This window comes from Ursus maritimus, unplaced genomic scaffold, assembly GCF_017311325.1.
Source record: "Ursus maritimus isolate PB19 unplaced genomic scaffold, ASM1731132v1 scaffold_23, whole genome shotgun sequence".
NCBI classification, from domain to species: domain Eukaryota; kingdom Metazoa; phylum Chordata; class Mammalia; order Carnivora; family Ursidae; genus Ursus; species Ursus maritimus.
The window spans coordinates 30200853-30218174 of NW_024424786.1; the positions used below are offsets into that span (position 1 = coordinate 30200853).

At 44.1% G+C, this 17322-nt stretch overlaps 1 protein-coding gene across 1 annotated transcript in view; it reads right to left on the bottom strand.

The window, feature by feature from the left end:
- Window positions 1–893: 893 nt before the first annotated feature.
- The window catches only part of CKAP5 (cytoskeleton associated protein 5), a 107963-nt gene continuing 91534 nt past the window's right edge, over window positions 894–17322 (bottom strand). Inside the window, exons 36-44 of the mRNA XM_040639046.1 lie at window positions 7678–7857; window positions 6995–7182; window positions 6408–6483; window positions 5518–5706; window positions 5288–5425; window positions 4745–4828; window positions 4491–4650; window positions 1688–1839; window positions 894–1595 (exon numbers count right to left, since the gene is read on the bottom strand). Coding sequence (XP_040494980.1) covers window positions 1350–1595; window positions 1688–1839; window positions 4491–4650; window positions 4745–4828; window positions 5288–5425; window positions 5518–5706; window positions 6408–6483; window positions 6995–7182; window positions 7678–7857 — 1413 coding nt within the window. The 3' untranslated portion in view covers window positions 894–1349. The remainder of the gene's footprint in view (window positions 1596–1687; window positions 1840–4490; window positions 4651–4744; window positions 4829–5287; window positions 5426–5517; window positions 5707–6407; window positions 6484–6994; window positions 7183–7677; window positions 7858–17322) is intronic.

Here is a 17322-nt window from a genome sequence, read left to right on the forward strand (position 1 = left end):
AAACAAGGACACACATTCTCAAGACTGCTTCCCTTCAACGTAGTGGTAACCCCTGCAAATTCCGGACCGGAGCACAGCCACTCTTTCCCAACGCGTTGTCCTGACCAGCAGTGAACGAACTCTCCATCTTCCTTCCAGTGAACGCCTACTCCTGCGTTCCCGCTACAAGGGAGGGGGGAGGTGTGATTTCAGGCAGCACAGGGGTCACCTGAAAACCTCGACCAGAATCAACAGAGGATTCACTTTCTGTCAACCTTTCATTTCTTGAGCACCAGCTGGGTAAAGATGGTCTAGAAGAATTCCTTGACCCTCGTGGCTGCTCAGGAAGTCGCCCATCTGAATCCAGAGCCTCTCGGTACTAATGAGTTTTTCTGACTGCGGAGGGAGACCCCGGCAAATTTATTCTGGAGGTGACTCCTCTGTTCACTCTCCGGTCCTCAGCCTGTGTGGGAAGCAGCTGTGGGTCTAGACTCAGGCCCTGAAAACCAGGTGGGAAGCTCCTGAGCGTCCCCATCCTCCTTCAGTCGGAGGCCCCCAAATCCAGTCCCCGTGTGGAAGGCACTGCCGCCCAGTCCGTCCTGGCTCCAGCTCACGTGCAAAGTGGCAGGAAGCCCGAGAGCTCCCGCACCACAGTGCTGATGGGAGGGAAGTCAGGACCAGAACCTCCAAATGTGGAAGACAGGGACTGCTCTGCCCCCGGGGAGCTGGCAGCGGAAAGCAGGCAAGGTGAGCTGTTCCTGCTCCAAGGGCTAGAAACACGAGTCTGTGCGCCCCGACAGGGCGGTGCTCCTCAAGTGGTACTTGCTCACCTTTCCTGGCTGGGTGGCTCGCCGGTCCCAAGGACACATGACAGAAAGAGCTGCCCAGGTATGGAGCATCTTGGGAGACCATTCTAGTTAATGCAAACTTTATTTATAAAAGACTCTTAAATTAGTTGTGTCATGCCATGCACTCATACAGAATACAGTGACCCTTCAGGGCTACAGGGAGAGAAGCTCACGAACTCAAAGGAAAACTATTAAAGAGTTTCTAATAGTGAAAAGCTAGGAAAGATCAGGACGACTTTACAAATGAGCTGTTAAAAATAAAAGACAAAGGCTATGGAGACTAGTCGGAGCCGAGAGGAGGGCAGCTGTTTACAAGTCTGTACACTAAACTACGACACGGACAGTCTGCTCGAGGCAGGGTGTTGGCGGAGAAGCGGAGGATGGACAGAGACTCGAACCCTGGCCGCCGCTCCCGGGCCCGCGCAGGGACGCGTCCCACCAGTCCGTGCGCCGGCCGCGGAGCCCCTGCAACCAGGAGGCCGCCGCGGTCAGTGAACTAGAGCTGCGGGGGGCGGGGCGGCTTCACTTGCGACTGCTCTTTATTCTCTCCAGTCTCTTTTTCAAGTCGTCGATGTTCGCTGTGGAGGACGAGGACGTGGTCATGGTGCCTGAAGAGTGCGTCTGGTTAGAATCCAGGTCCGAGTGCTGGTGCTGCTCCCGGGACTCCCGGAGCTGAGAGAGTTTGCTGTGCAGCATGTCCGTGGACGAGGCGACGGGGGGAACTGCTGGTTTGGAGAGCAGGGAGGTCAGCGGGGGCCGCTCATCTTGCTGCGGAGAGAAGGAGACACAGTGGCAGGTGAGTCTGCAGCTCGGGAAGAGCAGGCCGGGGCCTGCCCCGCATGGAAGGGAAGGAGCGCTACCTTTGTGTTATCGAGACCACAGCGCTGGCGGAGGATTTTGAGCCTTTCCAGGTAGACAGACGGTCCCACCTCCTCTCCGTTTGTGTTCCCTATGGAGGACACCATGCTTGTGGGAGCCGGCATACACGTGACCTCCGTCTGCGGGGAGATGCCTGGAGGGGAAATGGGGAAAGGACACCCAAATATACACGCGTCCCACTTCTAGACCGCCCGGGTTAATCTGTCACCACAGGGAACGATCTGGGGCTTGGATATCACCACTGTAAAGACTAAAAAATCCACAAGAGTCTCATCTGGAGTTGGTGATCAAGGATGCTCGGCATATACAAGATAAGCTGAGCAAGAACTTCAAGAACAGAGAAGAGCAGAGTGCAAGGCGGGCTGTCCGCCCACATCCTGGGACCTGAAGGGGGTGGGAGCCTGTCATCCCACTGCTGACCTGGGCCGTCCAAAAGTCTGTACTCTCCTAAGGCTATGGTGTCCAGCTGAGGAACCTCTGGACTTGAAATGTCAGCAACAATTAGACTAAGTTTGGATCAGCTGATACACAGGGAGATGTACTTATTGAAACCGGGCAAGACAGCAAGGAGCTCAAGGTGACAGTGTATTATGGGGAGGAGGCAGAAACGCAGGTGTCCAACACACACCCCAAAGAGGGGCAGGAATGGGCGCATCTGTCACCTAGCATGGAGAACCGAAAAGTAGCACCAAAGGTTACTGTATAGGAAAAAAGGAATCCTTAATGTAAACATGCGGAGAATGCACTGACCAGGGGCCAGTGACCGAGGAAGGACAGGGGAGCCAGTAGTGAGGGCTGGTGTCTGAACACTCTCCACGTGCAGCCACTGTGTCATCAGTGGGGTCACACGCTCGGGCTGCACCTGTGCTGTTTAGGCCCCGAGTATCAATCAAATGCTGGATGTCACCAGAAAGGACTTTGGAAGTGAAAAAAGGGGGCCCCACCTCGAACAGGCAAACCATCATATGTCCGCTGACCACCTCTGACCTGCCATACAGTGAGTATTTGTTCCATGTCTGTCTCTGCCCTGTGGATTTCAAATTCTAGCACAGGTTTCTGTCTGTCTGCTGCCCGGCCCTTGGGAGGCACTCAACAGGAACGAAAGCTCATCCAGCCTAATGTTAACCTGAAACGTTACTCTCCCCACAGTGAAAACGCCAGTGTCTGCAAATTACTGTTTACAGGAGCTAGAGATAAAGAGAATCTTGACCCTGGAGGTGTCAGTTATAGAAAACAGCTGTCAAGAGCCTTAAACCAAAAGAAAGACCCCTGTTTGCTGTGCAGAGTACAGCACGCACGTCTGTCCCACATTTACTTCTTTGTGAGTTCCCTGAAACTCCTATTCTTACAGTCTCGAATTTGCCTGTAAAACCGTGTTCCTTTGTGGTTTTGATTCTAGTCATGTTCTCTCTCACCATGTATCTTGCAGGGCTGAAGCTTCAATTGTGTTAAATTATTTTTCTTTTGTTTTTAACACCTGCAATTATGCTTCTCCAAGACCTTTTAAGAGTCTTTTCCTTGAAGTGTGACGAACAGAATGTCTACATATGGACGGCATGCTACATGGGCATACCATATGCTTGATCAAGGGGTGGGGTGTAGGCTGCAAATTTTAAGAAAGGTCTCACTAAGACAGTGGCTTTTGAACAAAGATCTGAAGGAAGAGAGAGCTAGTTACAAGGCTACCTTGGGGAAGAAAAATCTACATATAAGAAGTAGCTGGTGCAAAGGCCCCAAGCAGGTGCATGTCTGGTGCATTCCAGAACATCAAGGAGGCTGGTGGGGGATGGAGTGGAACAGCAGTCGGAGGGAGCAGCAGGAGCTGTGTGGCTCTAGAGGTGTCAGGGGGCCTTACAGTGCAGGACCTTGTAGACCTCTGTAAGGCCTTTTGCTTCTGCTGAGAAAGGGAGAGCCTTTGGAAGAAGTTTCAGAAGTGTTGTTTTGACGCTATGTGTGGAGATGATGATGGGAAGGCAGCACTGGAGGCAGGGGCTCAGCTAGGAGGACAGTGCCATAAACCAGGTGAGAGACGATGACATTCCCTCCAGCGCAGTGGCAGCGAAGGTCCTGAGAAGTGTGTGAGGAATCTGTGCGTGGTTTGCAGGCAGAGCCAAAAGGACTTCCTGACAGAGGGGAAGACACAACTCAAAGCCTTTGGGGCTAAGCAAACCAGAAGGACAAAGCTGCCATCATCCGAGATAGAGAAGAAAGCTAATGGAGCAGGTTTTGGAAGAAGATCTGGAGTTTAGGATGTGACATGTTTAGCTGATGTCTATTACTCAGGTGGAGGCATCATGCAGGATGTAGGTACTGGGATCAGGAAGGTTTGAGCTGGACCCAAACAACGCTGGGCCTCGCTGGCATGTAAATGGAATCTCAAGTGATGAGAATACACGAGTTAGTTAAGGGGATGAGAATAAGAAGGAAGAGACGGTTACTGACTGAAGCCTGGAGAACACCAAGATTAAGAGTCCAGGGCGAGGAAGAATCAGGCCAAGAAGGAAGAGGCCAGGAAGGCCAGGCTGGAGGAGACCAAGAGAGTACAGACACCTGAAAGCACAGGGAAGAAATGGTTTCAAGGGCAGAGAACATTGCCCCTGTCAAACACTGGCAATGGGTCAAGTCAGGTGACACAGTGGGCCACTGTCTGCAGCAATGTGAAGATCACTGGTGACCATTAGGTACCGAGGAGCACAGGTATAAATTTAAGCCAATCAAAACCTCCAGTTCCTGAGCGGGGAGCTATTTTGAGCTCATCCCTGCAGCCACTGGAGGAAGCCATACCTGTAGATGCGGGAATACGGCCTTTGCCCTCCCTCTCCATCTCAATCACCCGGAGGCCTCTCTCAACATAGCTCTGGAAGAACTGGGAGGAATTTTTCAGAAATGGTTCTATGTCAGCATCTGAATATTTCTTCTTATATTCGTATAACTCTGCTAGGCCCTGGTTACCAAGAAAAAGGAAGAGGGGCAGACATTAGTCAGTGGCCCTTTTCCACCAAGCAGACGCCCATCTGGCTCACCCCTTCCCCTCTCACCTCTTTAGTGTTCTCCTTAGAGCCGATCTTCTTAAAAATCTCAGCCAAGAAATCATTTACTTTGGCCTTTGATGATTTTTCATCCTGCAATTGAAAGACACAAAGGACTGGCTAGACTTGAGTTATTAATTAGGAACCCACAATTGGGTAAGAACCGAAGAGGTCCCAAAATCCAGACCTTACTGGTATGTTCCTGGGGATAACAGAAGTACCAGTATCTGCTGCAGAAAACCCCAACTTTCTGGGTCACTGAATGTCTCCAGTCGCAGGTTTTCACCTAAACTTGATGAGGAAGGACCAGGCCCATTCCTTCCTAATTAAGTAGAGCTCACAGTGGATTTCTCCGACAACCTTTAGCTGTGTGGCAGCCACACCGTTCTAACTAGTTCACCTAAGCAAACTCCAGGGTGGGAAGGCTCGCAGCACAGCACTGCGGCAGGACCCAGCCCCCAAGCCCACACCGCAGACCCGCAGGAAGGCGGCTCCAGCGCTCACGCCTACGACAAGATCGTCACCGTCAGTCTTCCGAGTCAGGACACTTACTATCCGAGACGCTCCCTTTTCCGTTTCCTTCTCAGACTTGCTCCCTGTCTGGTCCATGCTGTGCTTCATCATCCGGCAGAGGTGGGCCTCCAGCTCGGACTCATTCTTGTTGTCAATCATTGTTAGGTGGTCTAGGATCTGAGGGGGACGGGCACATTCAGATGGTGGCAATGCCATACCCACGATGTTCTCCTCAAGCTCCTTCAGGGACCAGCTGTGCTCTCACTTACCTTGGGTCCTTTTAATTTGCATAAAGTGTGTAAAAGCGTCTTTAGAGTCCTTATGGGAAATTCGCTTTTGCATTGCTTCAGTTTCTCTTTGGGGAAGACCTTCATGAAAATGTGTATGTCCAGGAGAATTCTGTCCAGATTAATGCTGTTGATGGTATCAGGCAAGAGTCGAACCATTCTCCAGAGACACTATTGAAAAAAGAAACAAAAGATAGGAAGAGTGGCTGAAGAATGAAGAGAATTCCTGTCACCATTCACCTGCCCTAGGCTCTGGGGTCACTTCTGAAAGATGGTCAGGGACATAAGCGTGGAACATCACCATGTCTTGAGTTCAGCTGCTAAAACATGAACAGTTTCCCTCACTTCAGGCACATCACTGGTTAGTGTGTGACGAGCCATCCATGTCATCATCCCCACACCTCCTTCCCACTCCCTGGAGATGGGCCTTAAATAGTGAGATGTGGAGAACTGGGCGTGGGCTCTGAGAGTAGGATCGTTCATCCAGCTTAACCAAATCTAACCCAAGGAGACAAACTCTATTACAGTGTAATAACAGGATTATAATGGTGCAGAAATGTTCATTAGGGGTCTTCCATTGAAGAGACCAAAATATTATAGGGTTATACATATCTATTTCCCCAAAAGGTATAAAATTTGTCTCATCAAACTAACTGCCTTTTCCTTCTAGGACAATTGGTCTTTCCCTTTTCACTGTTTGAGGCCAAGAACTGTTTAGGCCTGAGCTTGGGGTGTAAACTGGAGACCAAGTATATTTTTCAGGTGTGCCTTGGTCGATTTAAGTCTATGTCTTACTTTCAACTCCCCTTTCCCCACCCTTTAACAAAGTATTGCACCTTTGAAAGGAAAGAGATCAAATTATTTCCACTTACCTTCATAACAAGCTCTGAGAATTTTGGAGAACTGGCTGTTGCTAGCAGGCTGTCTTGGAGCAAAACAAGTAGGGCACTAGAAAAAAATCCCAACATGATAGCATTAATAAGTTTCAAATATGCATTCCAATTAAAATCAGTAATGAAAAGGCCAAGTGTAAACTGTATCCATCTAATAAACTGAGAGCTCATGGATTACCTGACATTCAGCTGTGAAGAAAATAAACATCAATCCTTTAAGCTTCCTCAGTTACCACCTGATAAATGGTAACGCCCCTCACTCACTCTACTTTTCATTGTCACTGGTAGCTGAGAAAGAAATGTGCCTGAAATGCACATGAAGGGGGAGGTAACCAACAAACACTACAGTCCTATTCTAGAAAACGCACTAGGCTGGCTGGCTTACTGAGCTGTTAATAGTTTTAATGCTGTCTCGGGTTGGAACACTTTTGGTTCACGAGGAAGAGAAGAGTAATAAATAAACTTAACTAGCCAAACCTAAAGTTATAATTGGTCTAGTGACTGGTTTCCATGGGTGGACAAAAGAGATGCTGCTCCAGGCTCTAATGGTGAGATTACAGTTATACCTCAGGATGTTGGTCTGGTCTGACTTCTCCAGCACCTTCACCACCAAGAGGTTCACAGAGCGGATCACCTGCTGTCCTTCCTCTAGATCTTCAATTCGAGAGTCTAGCATTAAGGTGATGAGGCCATGCATCAGGTCTTTCAGTACTCCAGTGGAGGCCTCTCGGGCGAGGCTCTCTATCTGAAACAGCTATCCAATCATACTTGTGTTAGAGAGGTACGAAACCCAGGGTATACAGCAAGGGAGATAAATGTGGGTGGCACATTCTAGTAAACAATTTTACTGTATTAAAAAAAATTCAGAGTATTAGGGGGGAAAAATCACCAGACTCCCTCAAACCTCCAGAAATAGCCCAAATTAACTGGCGTGCTTCCTTCCTTCCTATTATGAAAGTACTTTCAGTGTGAGCTGTTATCCGTGACAGCGCAGCCAGGGCCTACCATGCCTAATGAAGACATGGGCAGGAAGCGGAATTCTAGGTAGTAATGCAAGCATTCTATTTTGTACCCTAACAATAAGGCAAGCTGCAGTGTTACCCAACATCCGATGAAAGTAGACAGTAGCTTGCAAGTAAAACCCAGTAAGTGATGCCAGACTCACTGGAACTACACTGACTCAGGCTCTAGAACCCAGGGCAGGATGAGACACTGAAGGGAAGCTTACGTTCTGGAGAGGTAGCCTTACCGAAATCATGTTGCCAATGATACAGCTGTACAGCTTGATGATCTCATCTTTCTCCAGTTTCTCATCTGCCATATGCGTGTTGTAGATGAGTCTTAGTTGCATGAACGTGGCTATCAGAAACTGATCAATATGGCCGGACATAGCTTCAGCTTTGTCTTCCTGTCTCAGGACCTCATCGATCTGGTAACAAAAACCCCAAGATATAGTCTCCAAGCATCACACTTCTAAGTAGCAGAAAAACACTACAAGGATGTCTCTGTAATATTTATTTGCAAAGCACTTATAATATCTTACCTTGAAAGCAATCCAGTCACTTTACATGTAAATGACTAGTCCCTAGGGGTTCAAACATTCAGCACATGTTTACTGAGCAAGATATTGTTAGGTGAATTAGTCACAGATCTATTCTAAAAGCTTCGCTATCAGGGGCATCTCAGTGGTTCAGTCAGTTAAGTGGCTGCCTATGGCTCAGGTCATGATCCTAGGGTCCTGCGATCGAGCCCCGCATCAGGCCCTCTGCTCAGCAGAGAGCCTGCTTCTCCCTCTCCCTCTGCTCCCCTTACTTGTGCTCTCTTGCTCTCTCTCAAAGAAAATCTTTAAAAAAAATAAAAGGTTCACTATCTAGAAAATCAGGGAATCCCTATGTTTACACGTCTCATGTATTGATGATAAGTGTTTTAATACCTATTATATCTCATCTGAACATCCAACAGCTCTAAAAAGTAGTAAGATTTCCATTTACGAGACGAGTACAGTGAAGCTCAGAAAGCTCAGGCTGCTTAGTCCAAACTCAAAACTCAGGTTTCCCACATCCTGACCTGGTGTTCTTTTTGGTTTGGACCATTGGCTGTCACTAATGGTAAATGTACTACTATGGGAAAGCATGCATTTCCCATTCACTAGTGTCAAAAGATCTTTACTTTTATGATTACATAAAATAACACCCGGACAAGCATGCCAGTCTTCACTGACCATCCTCCCGTGCATCCTCCTATTGCGTAATTCCAGGGAGCACCATTTACACAAACTGCAGTGTGAACAGTGCCCCCTGGTGTTGAGGAAGCCAGTGGTCTTATTTTCATTTAGATCTATGCATGTTATACCCCATAAGCACACACAATTTTATATAACCGGGGCTATTTAACAATGCTGCTTCAACACAGACACCATAAAAAAATACTTTTTTTTTTTTTTCAGGAGGAAGCTTACTCTTTTTCCTAAGATAATTAACATTAGCTCCTGGTCAACATCTTTCACGTTCACAGAATCATATACAACCACACATGCACACATGAATGGGGTCAAGGTTTAGGGCGCTGTTTATTCTACCAGAGGATTATAGTACATACACATCTCTGCACCTGGCTTTTCTAGCTTAACAGAAAATTATGCAAATCCCCAAAGGCCAGTAGAATAGCTCTATTTAAAAAAAAAAGAATAACTCTATTTTTAAAGGCTGTTTAACAGTTGACGTATGCATGGAGCAAAATTTACTCAATCATTCCCTTACTGATAAGTGTGTTTCCAGTTAGGTTATTTTGTTTACTATAAATAATGTTACAATAAACATCTCTGTATATATAGTATTCTCACGTACTTGTGTTTTTATTTCTAAAATAAAGTGTCCCAGGAGTATAACTTTTTAGTCTGAAGAATACATTTTAAATGGCATAATAGATATTACTGTACTGTTTTCTTTAAAAAAGCACTAACATTTAATTCCCATTTCTACATTTAATGTATGAGTTCTCTTGTTCCAGAATATCTATCAGCTGTGTGTTATTACTCTTTTCACCTTTTGTCACACTGATGGCAAAAAGTTCTATTTTATAATTACGTTAATTTGCATTTTGTGGCAGAGGAGGGCCTGGACCTCTTCTCATGTGTTTACTGGCTTGGCTGTTCGGAGATCTTCCATGATTTGCCTATTCACATCCTTTGGTCATTTTTCCGTTGGGTTCTCCTTTTCTCAAGAGTTCATAAAACTATGTTTCCTGTAGCTATTAATCCTTTATTAGTCATATGGGTTACAAATATATTCCACAATATAATAATTGTTTATTGATGGTATATGATATATTTCTCTAGATTAAAATCTTAAAATTTTATATGACCAAAGGTGTCTTGTTCTGGGTTTCCTTATTTTTTATGGTCTCCCCAAATCCCCTAGTTATCTAAAAAAATTTAGGGGGGGATCAATTGTTTCATATTTCCACAGGGTTACATGTCTTATTTTTTTTTTTCAATCTCTTCCTTATCTATGGTTGGTTCCCTCCTCATTCCTGACACTTACATTTTTGTTCTCTAATCAGGCTAGTAAGGAAATAATTTTGTTTCACAGGAAACAAATTTAGATTTATTATTTTAAAAATCCATCTCATGAATTATAGTTTATCTTCTACTTTTAAATTTCTTTTCTTAATTTTTTAAATTTCTGATAAGTACTAAGTTCCTTTATATTAGCCTTTCTTCAATAATAAATGCATTTCAGGCAATATATTTTTCTGAGTTCAGTAGTTTCAGTAGAGTTTTAAAATGCTTTCCTATTCACGAGTAAGAGTTTTGGGGTGGGGCGCCTGGGTGGCTCAGTCTAGCCTCCGACTCTTCCTTTTGGCTCAGGTCATGATCTCAGGGTTGTGAGACTGAGCCCCGAGTTGGGCTGTAGGCTCAGTAGGGAGTCTGCTTGGGATTCTCTCCTTCTGCATCCCCCCGACTCTTACTCCCTCCTTCTCTCTCAATAAATAAATAAATAAATAAATAAATAAATAATAAATAAAATTTTTTTGGGTCAAAGGGTTAGTCAGGAGGGTGTTCCATACTTTTCCAAGTAGCCAATATTTTTTGTGACATTAAAAAATTTGTTGGGTTACCACTAAAGAATTTAGTCAGTATGTCTTTTACTATAGAATTTGTTAAGATATGAAAAATATATTTTCAAAGACTGTAAAATTCTCTCTACATAGCTATTAATCAAATCTGACTTATATTGTTTACTAATATTTTAGAGGACCCTGAGATCATGACCCGAGCCAAAGGCAGATGTTTAACTGAGCCACCCAGGTGCCCCTCTATTTTTTCTTTTATGTTTTTTGTGTCTATTTTAAAAAGAAATCCTTACATAATGTGAAGTAAAAAATGTCCTATTCACATCTAGGTCTTTAATCCATCTGAAATATACTTTGATGTAGGAAATAGCAACCTGTTGTTCCCATGGAAAATAACTAGTCCTAGCACCATTTACTGATTGATCTAGCTTTTACCAAGTGATTTTTAAGGTCTTTCTGTGTTAAGTTTCCTACAGATGTGAGTCTATTTCTGGGCTCTTTGTTCCATCTCAATGGTCAATCTGCTTGTCTGGACCAATACTACACCATCTTAATTACAGGGGCTCTGTAGTCATAGCTGATGCCTAGTGACATAAGCCCTCTCCACTGTGTTTTCATTGTTAAAAAGTCTTTAAAAAACTGACTTTGCTATTTGTAAGCCCTTTGATGTCCCATATAATTAGAATCTGCTTCACAACTGCAGAAAAACTATATTTTTATTAGAATGGCTTTGTATAGGTTAACTTGAGGAGAACTGGCAACTGATAACCCCAAACTTTGCGAACATAGTATACTTCCATTTATTTGGAAATTCTCTAATGTCATTCAACTTTTTGGTAAAGGTCTTAACATATAAAATGCTTGATTTATTCCTAGTTATTTAAACATTTTTGCTACTGAAGGTTTATTTTTATCTTAATTTTCTCATAATAGTAAAAATACATATTTTATAATAGTAAATATAATATATAATAGTTAAAATACAACTCACCATTTTAACCATTTTGAAGTATGTAATGCAATGGCATTAAGTACCTTCACATCGTTATGCAACTGTCACCACCATCTATTTCTAGAACTTTATTATCATCCTTTTTATTATAATAATATTTTTTTATGTTAGTCACCATACAGTACATCCCTGGTTTTTGATGTAAAGTTCGATGATTCATTAGTTGTGTATAACACCCAGTGCACCATGCAATACGTGCCCTCCTTACTACCCATCACCAGCCTATCCCATTCCCCCACCTCCCTCCCCTCTGAAGCCCTCAGTTTGTTTCTCCGAGTCCACAGTCTCTCATGCTTCATTCCCCCTTCTGATTACCCCCCCTTTCTTTATCCCTTTCTTCTCCTACCGATCTTCCTAGTAGAACTTTATTATCATCCTAAACAGACTCCATACCCATTAAAAAAAAAACTCCCCCTGCCCCTGTCCCCCTAGCCCTGGTAACCTCTTCTACGTTCTATCTCCATGGATTTGCCTATTCTAGATACCTCATATATGTGGAATCATACAGAATTTGTCCCTTTGTGTCTTATTGTATGTAGCATAATGTTTTCAAGGTTCATCCATGTTACAGCATACATCAGAATTTCATTCCTCTTCATGGCTCAGTAATATTCCATTGTACCTACACACCACATTTTGTTTACTCATCTGTTGTTGGACCCTTTAGCTGTTTTCCACCTTTTGCCGGTTGTGAAGAGTGCTGCCATCAACAGCAGTACACAACTATCTATTTCGGTCCCTGCTTTCTGGCAGTGGAATTGCTGGATCTTATTGTAATTCTATGTTTAATTTTGTGAGGAACCACAGGACTGTTTCCCATAGTGGTTGCACCACTTTATGTCCTCACGAGCAATGCACACAAGTTCCCATTTCTCCACATCCTTGCCAACACTATTTAGCATTTTCAGAAAAAAAAATCCTAACGGGTATGAAGTGGTATTTCATTGTGGTTTTGATCTGCATTTCCCTGATGACTAAGAATGGCCAACAACTTTTCATGTGCTTACTGGCCATCTATATATCTTCTTTGGAGAAATGTCAGTTTAAGTCCTTTCCCAATTTCTCTTTATTTTTTGTGGTTGAGTTGTAGGAGTTCTTTCTGTGTTCTGGATATTGATTCCTTATCATATATAATTTGCAAATCTTTTTCTCTCATTCTGTGGGATATCTTTTTACTCTTTTGATAGTGACCTTTAATGCATAAAACTTTCAAATTTTGATGAAGTTCAATTTAATTATTTTTTCTTTTGTTGCCACTGCTTTTGGTGTCATATGCAAGAATTCACTGCCAAATCCAATATCATGAAGATTTCCCCCTATGGTGGGTTTTTTTTTTTTTTTTTTTAGGTTATTATAAAAGAGAGACATGGAAATTATTTACCTGATGAAAGATTTTGCAACTTCACTGGAATGGGCAGCTTTACGTGATGCCATTTTATTAATCATTTATTTTAGTCTACATACTTTCTGAGGATGTCACCATCTCTAAATAAGAAATAGTCCTTGGGGCGCCTCGATGGCTTAGTTGGTTAAGCTTCCAACTCTTTTTTTTTTTTTTTCAGATTTTATTTATTTATTTGACAGAGATAGAGACAGCCAGCGAGAGAGGGAACACAAGTAGGGGGAGTGGGAGAGGAAGAAGCAGGCTCATAGCGGAGGAGCCTGATGGGCTCGATCCCACAACACCGGGATCACGCCCTGAGCCGAAGGCAGACGCTTAACCGCTGTGCCACCCAGGCGCCCCAAGCTTCCAACTCTTGATCTTGGCTCAGGTCATGATCTCGGAGTCATGGGACTGAGCTCTGTAGGGCTCTGCACTCAGTGGGGAGTCTGCTTGAGATTCTCTCTCTCTCCCTCTGCCCCTCCCCCTGCTTACTCTCTCTCCCTCTCTCTCGCAAATAAACCTTCAAAAAAGAAAAAAGAAATAATCCTTGTCATCTAGAACTACTTAGGTACCTCCATATTCTACAAGAAGAACTTTATCTCCAACTTTCACACTAACTGGTTGAATCTCTTTTTCCTTTAGAGCCTGATCCAACAGACTCCTATTGCTTGTAATAGTTTTCCTTGAGATTTTTCTGGAAGCAAAATGTCTCCTTTTGGTTGCAGTTTTGGCTGTACTCCTTCCAACTAAAACTCAGTCAGAGAGGGGAAGAAACTTTCTAAACGCTTGGCCTGCCATGACTCATACTCTGCTCTCAAGCTGCCACTGCCGCAAGGAGACCCCCTCGCCCCGTTTCTCCTAAGAGTTTATAGCATTAGCTATGACATTTATGTCTTTGATCCATTTTGAGTTAATTTTTGTATATAGCATAAGAGTCCAACTTCATTCTTTTGCATGTGGATATCCATTTTCCCAGCATCATTTGTTGAGAAGACCCTCCTTTCCCCACTGAATGGTCTTGTCACCCTTGTCTTTCGACCACTAATTTGGTTTCTGTAGCGATCATCCTCTCCCTTCAGACCATCTACTCAATTTTAAAATTCTAAAACCATGGTGTTTGGGTTTTTTTTTAATTTGTTTTTTGCCAGAGAGAATCTTTATATGTAACAATAAATCCTCTTTAAGTACTCTTCCCACACCCTACTCCCCTCCCCTGTGGTCATCTTGTCTCCTCCAGCGGTTTCATTGCGCTAGGAGATTCCCATTCTGATTATTTTGTTCTATCCTTCTTCCCAGTTACTGGGTCTCTTATGGTGTGGTTCGTTATTCTTTACCTAGTCAGCATTCACTCCAGGGTCTGCCTTTTGGAAATCCTCAACTGTGGCAATCTGGGAATGGGAGACATAGCAGTTTCTGCCCTTCTAAGTTTGTGGTATGTCAGCTGGCAATCTATCAGTCACATGGCACGGCACCAAGGGCAGGCACTTCTGCTCTTCTGTCTCTGGAGGTACAAAAGCTAGAGACTTCCCAGCCTCAGACAGTGAATTCAGCCTTTTTGTTTAGCAATCTGTAGTTCCCTGGGGGACCAGGCAGAACACCAGGTCCTTCTATTAACACTCATATAAACCAGTTGTCCTTTCTTTAGGGGATCTGCTGGTCTCCACGGATGAAGAGAGATCTCTTTCCAGGATTTTTGGTATTGTGATCTTGACACTTGTATATACTTCAGATACCACCTACCTGACCCAGCAGCTATTCTGCTCAGAAAAGGCAGATGGGTTTGGATTGAAGCTGACAGAGAAAGGCAACAGGAATGCATGCATTCAAGTCACTATTTTCTAGAGTCCCCTCCAATGTCAAAACTGTAGCAGGAGACTATTTGTCAAACAGTAGCAAAAATCTTGTGCTAAGATTTCCAATTCTTCTATTTCCAGCCATCTGTCTTCATGGAGATGTCTAACTGGCTGCTCAAACTTAACACAGCAAAGACATATAGCTCTTAATTTCCAACTTCTCAAGACTGCTCTTCCTCCAGCTTCCCCGTTCTCAGCACCACCATCCATCCACGTGGGCGCTCAAGCCAAAATTCAAGGAGTTACTCTTGATTCTTTGCTTACCTTACTTTTTGCATCCCATCTGTCTCCAAGTCTTGTGGACGCTACCTATGAAAGATACCCTAGAACAATCCACTTTTCTTCCTCCCCACTGTGATAATCCTAGTGCATGGGATCTTATCTTTCATATGAGTTTCGCTCATAGCTTCCTAATAGATCTGGTCTTGAGAGAGTGGCCAGAGAGACATTTTCCAGTAAAAATAAAGTTCAAACATTATAGAAATGTCAGAAGTATTGTAAAAGAACTTATAAAATCCCGAATCAGTTGAGAGTAAGTTGTCAGTGTGATTCTCCATGCCGATCTCACACTTCACTGTGTATTTCTCTGTCACAAGGACATTCTCCTTCATACTCACGAGGCAACACAAAATCAGGAAATTAGTATTGACGCGATTACCATCTAATCCTCAGGCTCCATTCCATCTTCTCCAATTGTCCTGATCACATTCTTCATAGCTAAAGGCCAGTGCAGAATCATGCACTGCGTTTAGTCATGTCTCTTAGTCTCTCTTCAGTCTAGAGCAGTCCCCAGTCTTTCTTGATTTTCTTGACCTTGACATTTGTAAAATATCCCTTAGTTTGCTTTTGTTTGAGGTTTCTTCATGACTAGATGACATCAGGAATGTCGGCAAAGTGATGCTGAATTCTCACTGGATCCTACGAGATGGCACGACTTCACCTCGTCCCGTTAGCGACGCTCACTTTGAGCACGTCAGTGTGGTGTCTGCTAAGCTTCTGTACTGTCAAATTACTCAACGTATTTTGTATTTGTTGGTCACTTTTTGTATATTAGTCCTTTGTATTTTGTGGGGAGGTACTAGGAAACTGTAAATATCTCAGTTCTTTTCAAATTTTTAATTTATATGGGCATGCACTTGGGGGTTTCCTATTTTGTTAAATTTTACTGAATAAATTTCCTGAATTTTATTCAGTTCATTGGGTTATACTTTGTTTACTATCATTGTCGATTTCGATGCTCAAACTGTCCCCTGTTGAAACAGAGGGAGTCTGTTCTAGTTGGCCAGTGGGTCCTTCTAACATGTCCCTATCATTCTTTGAGCCTATCCTTACTGTCTGGTACAATATGATATTCCAGGATTATTTTGTACTTTTTCTAATTCAGCCCTAGAATCTACTCCTCTTCCTCATTCTCTTTTAGTGGAAAATGGTATTTAAAAGCCAAGATTTGGGGGTGCTTGTTGTTGGGGTATTGCTGTTCTCAGGTCCTCTCAATGAAAAGAACTAGGGGATGTATGTATGTTATGGACATACATGTATATCTATAACATACATTTATACCACACATATACATGCATTTACACTGATATTTACTTCTACATCTCTGTATTGAAAACCACTGAGTTCACAGTGCCACATCTAATCTAATTCTGGTCCAACACCAGAGTTCATTCTATTTTGCTTTCCTTTCATATTTGTAGCGCTCTTTTCTTACGGTGAGAAACATGGCTTCAGGGGCTCCCGGGAGCTCAGATGGTTAAGCACCTGCCTTTGGCTCAGGTCATGATCCTGGAGGCCTGGGATCGAACCCCGCGTTGGGCTCCCTGCTCGGTGGGGAGCCTGCTTCTCCCTCTCCCTCTGCCTCTGCTCATGCTTTCTCAAATAAATAAATAAAATCTTAAAAAAAAAAAAAGAACGAGAAATGTGGCTTCTATTTTCCTTATATTTCTTGGACCAATCCCTTTGTATGTAACCAATCTCCCATCTTTGCCCCCAGTCCTTCCCCATGCAGGTGCCTACTTCTCCTGCTTCAGCTCTGACTCCCCATTCTGAGCCACCTGCATGCTGCCCCCTCCCACACAGGTGGATATCCTCTTTGCCTGCCTGGGATCCTACTATCATGCTGGAGAGGCCGCCTGCACGACATGCTCTTCATCTGCTTGGGCTCTGGCTCCTGACTCTGCATCAGCCCTTTTGTAGGACACCACCCTCACAACACTTGGGCTCTGAGACCCTTCCCCACCCCCACCACCTTGCCACAGGGTGGATGCCTACACCTTGCTCTACCAACTTACTGGCTTTAGGACTAGATTGCTAGGGAAGGGGAGAAGAAGAGAATGATTTGTAGGGGCGCCTGGGTGGCACAGCGGTTAAGCGTCTGCCTTCGGCTCAGGGCGTGATCCTGGCGTTACGGGATCGGGCCCCACATCAGGCTCCTCCGGTATGAGCCTGCTTCTTCCTCTCCCACTCCCCCTGCTTGTGTTCCCTCTCTCGCTGGCTGTCTCTATCTCTGTCAAATAAATAAATAAAATCTTAATCCACGCAGCTTCTTTGAATGATTTGTAAAAAATG